This window comes from Gymnodraco acuticeps, unplaced genomic scaffold (assembly GCF_902827175.1).
Source record: "Gymnodraco acuticeps unplaced genomic scaffold, fGymAcu1.1, whole genome shotgun sequence".
NCBI classification, from domain to species: Eukaryota; Metazoa; Chordata; class Actinopteri; order Perciformes; family Bathydraconidae; genus Gymnodraco; species Gymnodraco acuticeps.
In genome coordinates this window covers 1,878-11,637 of record NW_022991131.1, presented here as the reverse complement: position 1 = coordinate 11,637, position 9,760 = coordinate 1,878, and the positions used below count along the sequence as shown (strand labels likewise).

At 42.3% G+C, this 9,760-nt stretch overlaps 1 protein-coding gene across 5 annotated transcripts; it reads right to left on the bottom strand.

The window, feature by feature from the left end:
• Positions 1 to 3,145: 3,145 nt before the first annotated feature.
• On the bottom strand, positions 3,146 to 9,038 carry LOC117560338. Of its 5 annotated transcripts, XM_034237196.1 has the most exons (11): positions 8,970 to 8,984; positions 7,365 to 7,431; positions 6,714 to 6,844; positions 6,471 to 6,610; positions 6,064 to 6,154; positions 5,671 to 5,836; positions 5,478 to 5,586; positions 4,873 to 4,951; positions 4,618 to 4,759; positions 4,384 to 4,511; positions 3,146 to 4,020 (listed from the first exon to the last, which is right to left on the bottom strand). In XM_034237196.1, exons 4-11 carry the CDS (start codon positions 6,488 to 6,490, stop codon positions 3,706 to 3,708), a joined length of 1,050 nt encoding a protein of 349 aa, XP_034093087.1. In that variant the 5' UTR covers positions 6,491 to 6,610; positions 6,714 to 6,844; positions 7,365 to 7,431; positions 8,970 to 8,984; the 3' UTR covers positions 3,146 to 3,705. The 5 variants fall into 5 exon arrangements, with proteins under 5 accessions (XP_034093087.1, XP_034093086.1, XP_034093084.1 ...); XM_034237195.1 differs by lacking the exon at positions 7,365 to 7,431 and having other exon boundaries at positions 8,970 to 9,038; XM_034237193.1 differs by lacking the exon at positions 8,970 to 8,984 and having other exon boundaries at positions 7,365 to 7,945.
• Between the last annotated feature and the right edge of the window lie 722 nt (positions 9,039 to 9,760).

The window sequence follows — 9,760 nt, the reverse complement described above, 5'->3', positions numbered from 1 at the left end:
TCCAATAATCACAAGGTTTTGGCTTTTCTTGATGTTTACTGTACGATTCTCATTGTGAAAAGATCAATAGTATCCAAAGCAAAAGCGTAATAATAAAGGAACTCTGCAGCACCGGGAGTCGGCTGCATGTTGTGACGTCAACTGAAGAAATTCCCTATTACATGCACACATCCTAGGCACCACAAACGAACACAGGGGGGCAGTATAAACAATGCAAATCAACCTTAATGATGTATATTGAACAGTTTCACTTTGAAACTAATATTCATCTTCCAAGAAAGGCAACACACTCCCCGCTTGGTATCATACCATTGTACCACTACCAATACAACATACTCTAAAAACAAGCCTTAGGCTTCAACATACTCAGTCCTTTCCGTAGGTTTCTTCGGAAAGAACAGGGTTGAGCTTCTTGAGTAGGCTTTGCTTGGGGGGTGTCTTTCCCTTTTCAAGACATTTGAGCTCGTCATTAAAGGCGTCGTACTGGACGGAGCGAATTATGACGTCTTTAGCCTGTGAAAGCTTACTTACTAGTGAACGCTTCTTTGAAACACTTCCAGCCCATGTGTTCTGCATTCTCTGCATGGAAGGATGTGGCAACATTGACGAGTCTGGCTGTAGTCCCAAAGAGAGTTCTCCAGCTTGAGAATCGCTCGAAGCGTTGAGAACCCAACTGGGATCCGGAGGCTTTAGTGACCAGAGCCGTCACATCAGGCCGTATCTCTGCATCGGCTTCAGTCTTCACGAGGGTGAAAAGACTTTACTCGAGTGTCTCCTCTGCATTGGCATGAGACATGATGGCAGGACCTGAGAACCACGTACTCTGCTGCAGGTGGGCCGCTGGTATACGACTCGTGGAGTAAACCCAATAGTAGAGAAGCTCCCCTTTAACCTTCAAGAAAGATGGATAGCTCATGGATCCAATTATAAGGAGGACCAAGTAGTGGCATTTCCCCCTTTCTCTGTCTTCTTTTCATTTGTACAACGTCAGGCGAAGATCAGAAATGATCCATGCTTCACTTTCACCACCTCAAGCAGTCAAGCTCCTTCCAAAGCGGAGAAGCCTGAGAAGTACAGCAACAAAACCTCAGTGAGTGTGCACAAAACAGATGTTCCTACAGACACCTCGGACAATCAAGCTGGTCCTGCTGAGAAGAAAGTTGATGACCCAGAGCGTCAGTGTCCGATACATAAGAAGCCACACCCACTCAAGAAGTGCCGAAGCTTCAGATGCAAGTCTATAGAAGAGAGAAAAGTATACCTGAGAGATAACCGCATATGCTACAGATGTTGTGGGTCGACCCGACACATAGCAAGAGACTGCAAAGCGACAGTGAAGTGCTTTGAGTGCAACAGTGAAAAACACATTGCAGCCTTGCATCCAGGTCCTCCTCCCTCGACCACAGAGAGTTTTATGATTGATAAAGAGGAGAGCCATGAACAAAGCGAGAGTGTATCTTCTTCAGTCACTTCTTCAGTCACCTCAAAGTGTACAGAGGTGTGCGGAAATGCTGACAGCCCACGTTCATGCTCAAAGATCTGTTTGGTCAAGGCATATCCTGCAGGGAAAAAGGAAACAGCTATCAAGATGTATGCAGTGCTTGATGAGCAAAGTAACAGGTCTCTAGAAAAGACAGAGTTCTTCGATCTCTTCAAGTCAAGGCCATCTCGTCTCCATACACGCTGAAAACCTGTTCGGGAACAACAGAGACTTCAGGTAGGAGAGCTAGTAACTTCATGATAGAGTCTTTGGATGAAAAATGACAGTTTCTTCTCCCCACCTTAATCGAGTGTGACCTGATGCCGGATGATAGGATGGAAATTGCCTCCCAAGACGTTGCTCGCCATCACCCCCACCTACTGCCAGTTGCTGACAAGATTTCAGCTGTGGACCCAGACGCTCCAATCCTCCTGCTCTTAGGAAGAGACATCTTAAGGGTGCACAAGGTGCGCGAGCAAATCAACAGGCCTCACATTGCTCCTTATGCGCAGCGACTTGACCTAGGATGGGTCATAGTCGGGGAAGCCTGTTTGGGAACAGTCCTCAAACCAGCGGGTGTCAACGTCTACAAAACAAACGTGTTGAACAACGGTCGCACATCCTTTCTTAGTCCATGTGCAAACAGTATTCTGGTGAAGGAAGACTACAGTGGCATGACACAACATAGGCCAATCTCTTCTGTCTGTGGGAAAGACACAGGACTCACTGTTGGTACAGATAGCCTAGGGTGTTCAGTCTTTGAAAGGTCCAAGGATGATGACAAGCCAGCCCTATCCATGGATGAACAGGTTTACCAAGATGATAGAAACAGCTGGGTGGCACCATTGCCATTCCGCTCTCCCAGTAAGCGTCTTCCTAGTAACAGAGAGCAAGCTATGAAGCGTGTCTGCTCACTTCGGAGAACTCTTGAGAAAAAGCCAAAAATACAAAGTCACTACATTGAGTTCATGCGGAAGATGTTGGAAAATGAACAAGCTGAGCCTGCTCACACCATTCCACGTCTCGAGCTGTGTGGAGTTGTACTGGCTGTTGAACTATACGAGTTAATCATAGATGAGATCGATTTGGATGTGGATGCAGTCAAGTTCTTCACGGACAACGATATTGTGCTTGGGTACATCTACAAGCCCAAAAGAAGGTTTTATGTGTATGTTTCAAATCGAGTGACTCGCATCAGACAATCCACGCACCCCGACCAGTGGCACTATGTCTCCACAGACAGCAACCCAGCAGACCATGCAACCAGGTCTATACTCACTAAAAAATGCTGGGTTAAAAACAACCCAATTTGGGTCGTTTTTAACCCAACGCCAGGATCAATATTGGACCAACCCAGCAGTAGTTAATTTGACCCAACGAAATGGGTTGCGTATTTTAACCCAGCAGATGGGTTATACATTTAATCCAAATGCTGGGTCAAATTATTTACAGCCCTGGGTTAATTCTACCATGAATTGGGTTAAATATTACACCCAAATGCTGGGTCATAATAGCTGCGATGGGTTAATTCTACAAGTTATTATCGTCATGTTTTTAATGCAATACCCATGTCTCTTAAACATTTAAATTACAAACCCTTTTAAAATGCATCCTATATTTGGTCATGCAAATAATATAATATGCAATAAACACTTTTAAACAATGTTGGAATCTTAGAAAAATATTCATTTTATTGTTATAACAATTGACAGTTCAATAAAGTGCAAACATATTCAGTTCACAATAAAGTGCAAAACTTTCTTTAAACAAAACTTAACATTTATGCATGTACAGTACAGCCTGTAAACAACACACATTAGCAGATCTACAAGCTCTGGTTTGAGAACCACTAATAGCAACATACGTTTTTTCAGAAATGACTGGTTCATATACTGGCTATGTAAACGTTACAAAGAAAATCCTCCAACATGATCACAACAATGTACTGCTCCTTTAGGTGATCCGAACTACAGGAAACTAAGATGTGCAAATAAACATTTTAACAATTTATGCTTCCACCATTTAGCTCTTTTTTTAGCACACAACTTGCTCATAAAATACTTTGAGCATTAGGTAGTATTTTGAACATAACACACACACACACTTCACAAATCCAGCAATATTTAATTTAACCAGATAGAACCCTACTCTGAGCCAAGCAGCAGAAGAGAGAGAATAGAACAGGAGGACCAGCAGAAGAAAATAAAAGGATCAAGACCACAAGTCTACTTGCAAGCAAGTATTGCTGCACGCAAGGACGTAGCAGGTTTTGACTCCTCTCCTCCCTTGATTTCGTACACTGCATTTTGGAGGAATTTCCATACAGCTTCACACTGCTTTGTGTAGTCGATGTCAAAGATATAGAATACCTTGAAACAGACATCTACTGCCTGAAGCAATGTGTTTTGTTCCAACGCCTCCCCATCAAGAATAACGAACGCCTGAGAGGTGTGCCAAATATCGTTTCCCAGGGACAGGACATATGGGTAAGGTCTTGACACCTTCGCCTCATGGAGGTACTCCACCAAGTTTGTTCCAACCTGAGAAAGAAATAAAGAACAAAAGACAAGATAAATTAAACAAAGTAAAAGATTGTGCAAAAGCAAAGAGTAAGCAAGATTTGGCAGTGGCTGATACAATGCATATTCAGAAACAATGTTTTGAATTATTCTTGAGCCCAGGAATAACAGGCAGTCAGGCACATTATTAACCACTTAAACTGGACCTGGGTTGGCTCTGTACTTTAGACCACTGTTTTCCATCTTCACCAAATCTCTTCGCCAAAAATAGCCGATCTAGCTGCCATGTTTGGCTAATGTCCCCGCCACCCCCCCAAGAATATGGATGCTGGGTTCAAGTGATTAAAGAATAACATTTCCCTTTAGATATGCAGAGGGACTTACAGGCTTATGATCAATGAAGGCCAACTTAGACTCCTCGATAGTGTACCGGAACACTTTTCGGCCAACCCTGTAGACAGTTGGTGGAAGCAGTGTTGGTAACTGGCTCAGAGCAAGTTCCCCCAAACAATCTGTAGGAAGACAATTTTATAGGTATCAATATGTGGCATGGCATATCTGTGAATTGGTCATTTAGTAGCAAAATAAAGTCTGCTGTACAATATAACAATGTATTACCGGGTGTTAATCCATCAAGCGACGAGATAAGTTTCCCTTCCCGTCTCGCCAGGTGCAGGATCTTGTCTTTAAACAAAGGTAGCCAGGTTTCGAAGAGCTTAGGCGCAGCCTCTCCATGTAGGATCTGAAAGTCCTGTGCAATCTAAATGAAAAATTGAAAAAGAAAATTCAATGTGGCAGCTGACATACTGATAAAAGATTGTTATAAACAATGCATCCACATCATATGTAAACATATACTCCTTCCTAACTTACCATGCCTGGAGTGAATAGATGTGGGAACTCTTGGCGGATCCCTTGAATGTCCCACCCGTTTTCCCTTAAAGACTTGGCCCTGTTTGATAGTTTGCAGAAAGTACAGCAGTACAAGAATGTTAAAAGGATATCACAAAAAGCCCTGAGGGCAGTTGCAGACAGGTGCTCTTGTATGGCAGTTTTGGAGGGTAAGGAGTTGCACTTTCTTGATGGCTGGTGGTAGGGTGTTCCACATTTTGGTAGCATAATAGTAAAATGCATTCATCCCCATGTTTGTGCCGATTATGGGGGGGGGGGGGAGAGAGTAATGGAGCTCCCACTGGTGTTGTGCCCTTTTATTTTGACAGGTACATGGCACTGGTCCCTTGAAAACCAGGCCCATTGCAAGTTGCTGTACTCTGTCCTCCCCTGAGCCATCCCACTATAGCATCATAATGAGCAGGGGTTAGGTCATAGGTGTGAGAGGTCTAGTAGTAGTTTGTTTTGAGAAGTCTGTAGTTCAGATTTGAATGACTTGAGGTGCTACAGTACCATGAGGTGCATGCATAGGCAAAATGACATTGAATGAGTGCTGCAGCTAGTGTCCTCAGTGCATTCCTACTGACCTGTACACTGCTGTATCCTGCATGTATTGCTCCACCTGGTTGAGGGGCTGCGAATTGTGTTTCAGCCATTCTTTACACTGTATGGCTCTTTCTTCCGATATGGTACATTCTATAAAAGTACACATAAGGATATTAACAATCTCAAATTATATGTCTGTATTGCTTAAACAAATTATTCAGTTCCAACGATTACCTGGTATGAATGTCCTACGAGTGCCAGCTTCACTACTTTGTGGTGGTGTCTGCTGCGTGCTCTGTGACCTGGCCGGTTTTCTCATCCTCTTTCTGACGTTCCGAAGCCTCTCTTCGAGGAATCCAGTGGCTGGGCGGCGGTTCCGTCCTGGGGTGAACCAGTATCCCTGTCAAGAAATGAAAGTCTTTGGTGAATAGAGATGAGGCACATTTTGATAGCGTGGCGACAACATGTGGCTGAGCCATCTAGAACAGGGTTTGTCTGTATGTCTGTCTGACAACACCGGGCATCAAACAGCACAGAAGTCCAGTACTCTGGTGCTGGGAGATGAGTTATATTGTGTTCAACTGACTGTTTTAGCATCAATTCCTCAATAAAATGTTAATTACTTACGAAGCCACTGCTTGAGTCCGACTCGTCCTTCAAGGAGGGAAACCCATGAATCAAAGCTGCAGCCAAGGCCTTTTTTGTCTCACTGGTAGGACTGCAAACACAGAAAAACTAAATTACCAGCAGAGTCAAATTAGATCTTAAGTATTTCTAAAACATGTGTTGCACCCCAGTATAATGGCTGTAGCATATTCTGCAGCTAATAGGCATCCTAATAAATTAAAAACACTACTGAACGTGTGTTTTGGTACATGTGTTGTGCATGTTTATGTTGGTGGTCTAGGTAAAGGTCAGACTTGAAAGTAGTGTCCCGTCTTATTCTTTTCCCCTGAAAGAAGATTCATATACCTTTTTCAAACTAACATAACATTCACTAAAAACAAGAAAAAAAACCCACTATTTTTAATTACCTCTCTCCAAACTTCTCCATGAGGTGAGACACCAAAATACGGACAAGGCACTTTCTTTGCGAAGGGATGATCACATCCTCATCAAGGCTCCCCAGGATCAGCTTGCCTTCAGTTGAGCCTGTGAGAATCTGGCGGATATCCTGAGAAAATTGCAAGAAGGGACAACATCACAGATATCGTTTATTACTCTTTAGTGTTGATTAAAGAAAAAAGTGAAACCCAAGTCTTAAAAGTGGAGCTTACAAATTGTGGAATATATGTAGTGTTTGAGGTATCATCGCTGGTACGACAGGTGCCGTTTGGTCCTCCATGGAGGGTGGAGTTGTGGCAGTTGGTTGGACATCAGGACTTGTAGGTGGCACAGCAGGTTCAATCTAAACAGAACCCAGGTTAATGTAACAAACAGTGACAGCCACCTAGAATTGCCGGATGAGCATCAGTAATGTAAATCAGTGTACCACACCAGCGGACTCAGAAGACTGCACACAGTATGCATGGTGTGAGAGATATGCACCACGCCAAAGTTTTCACCCGAGTGAATGACAAATGCGACAAGTTTGGACCATGCAGATCTGCGGCAAATTGAAAAAGATATAAAACAAACATGTAACTTCTTAACTGACAGTGACTACTACTGTACATCGTCGCCGTCGGGTGGAAACCGTGTATGTCCAAAATTGTTCCTTTTATAATTTTTAACATTTCAAAATTGTGAAATAGCCAATCGACAAGCTCTTGACATTGGGAGCTTGTAGATCTATTTGAACTACTTTTGTACAACACTATGACGAATTAGTACATTTACAAATATAAAAAACATAGTTTAAATATGGAGACACAAGGTTTCTGCCCAACAGCAACGATATGTAGACAGATTAAACAAAAAATACTTACTGTACAATTTATCACATCCATCCCAGTATTTACAGAAACATCCCAGTACTCCATCGCATGATCATCCCTGTAGTCCAAAGGCACCTTTTAAGCAGCATTTATAGCTAACCACTAAACAAATATGGCAGGAAAAAATGGACTTGACGAGTAAAAATGCTATTTACAAAGTGTCATACCTACTGTACACACACTTGGTGGCAGTAAGCTGATTTTCTAAAAAAGTCTATAGCGCAGTGAAATGTATAAACTGTCATCAGTCTCGCTGAATGACTTCACTGCATGTAGGGGATGGTGATCAAGCAGCTCTCTCACATCAACAGCTGCCAAAACTTGAGTGGGAATCACACTGTATGCAAAGAAATGCCTATCAAACCATTGTGTTTCCCACTTCTGTACAACAAGTTTTATTGTTGGTGTGTGTGATGTTTGGTCTAGTACTAAAATGGACTTTATGAGACCAAATTGGGGCTCCCCATCTGGGTCATAAGACAGGAATACAGTCATGCCTGCTCGATATGCAGTTCCCTTAAAGGTAACCAAGGCTGGTTCATACAATTCACTGAAAAGGGGAATGCCTGTTAGACCACTTTCGATTGTCTTTAACTCCCTCAATGTTGGCCAGAAAGGTAGTGTGCCCTAGACCAACTTCTGTATTGTGGCTCAACACAGTTCCACACAGCAAATTATAGCACTGCGCTATCTGATGGCGAAAGGCCATGGTTTTTGCAAATGTTTCGGAAGTTGCATGTTACATGGCTAACCCGTTTAAAAAGTTGTGTTTCGCTTCGAATCTCATAGCCCAAAAACTGAGTCAAGGGTCCGAGCTTTTGAATGGCTCTTGGGTAATGGAGCATGAAGTGGTGTTTTGGCAGCAAATGGTTTGAAGAGGATAGAGCTGCAGGAAGAGAGAGTGATGCTCTTCAAGGATTTTAGCTAAGTACAGTGTTGCTTCAACAGTAAGAGAAGGAGAGAAGATGAACTCCATACATAACAGTAACTAGTAGGAGAAGTTTCCATTCCTTGCTATGCATGGGGACCAGGTCACCTATTGTCGGCAGCAACCTAAGTAGGCACCACATTTGAGCTGCTGATTGATGCATGGCGCCTTTAACCTTTTTTAGATCATCCTTACTAATTACAGAAGGTTTAGACCTCAGATGAGCCTAAAAAAAGGGCTACCCGGTTGGTCATGTCATCTTGCCCTAGTTCATCCCATTCATCCTCAACTTCCTCATCTCCCTGTACAGGCTCATTTTCAGCAAGCTGTATGTCAACAGGCTGGGCTGGACCTTCAAGGGGATCATCGAGAGTATCACTTTGGTTTTCATGCTCCTTTAATAGGTGTCTTCTATAAGACCTTATAAAAGAAAATGTTCTACCACAACCAGTTTCACTACATTGGAAATATGTTGATGAATGGTTTACATGATGTACTGCACGTAAATGTTTGAAAGAGAGTCTTGGCATCCCCTGGAATTTGCCTTTTGCATTTAAAGCAAATATATGCCATCTGCTCACAAATTTGAACAAATCCTCAGAATGAATATGCGTGTGTGGGGGAGGGGTGTAGCCTCTCACATTCTGCAGTGATCTAACTATACTTACAAGTCCTCTACATTTTTTGAGGAACTTAAGCCTGGGGCCAGCTTTTGGAATCAATTGGCTGATGGTCCCTCGTCTAAAAGAAGAAAACTCTCCTCGTCAATTCCCTCGTCTGAAAAACAAAAAACAAGGACATCTATTTAAACCATGGAGAACAGCAAAAAATAAGAGGCTAATTACATGGAAGCTATTGGAATAAAAATGCATTTTCAGTAACATAAAATACAATGCAGTCAATGCCATTTCAAATAATTCCTTTACCTAGCTATACAGACCATCTGCTTGCTGTGAACGTAAAAAAAAACATGTTCTTACCTTTAAATCTATCAATAACGTCTGTCAACTGCCACTGTGTCAACGTGTCACACACAACATCGTCCATTGATCTGAGACAAAAAACACATAAAGAGCTTAATTAAAACAAAACATAAAATGTACATTTGCATGACTTCAACCTCACTTCTGGGGCTAATTTATTCAGTTGATGAGGCTACTAAAACTGACAAATGTCTGCTTCTCCTATTTATTTATTTGTATTACCTGTTGTATTTAGCACACATGAGCCCCACTTACTATGGTTATTAGCATTGTATTTTATCTGCAGACTTATGGTTATATCAAAGCCTTTATTTTTATATAGAGTGATACACTTTTGTGACTGCTAGAAACAGGTCAACCCACAATAGAGCAAGATTAGTTAACCAACTACGGACAGCAGCCACAGGAACCTTTTGCAGTCACAAATTGCTGTGAAAAATTGAGAGGACCAATGAAAGTTAAGTTACAGAGAACCT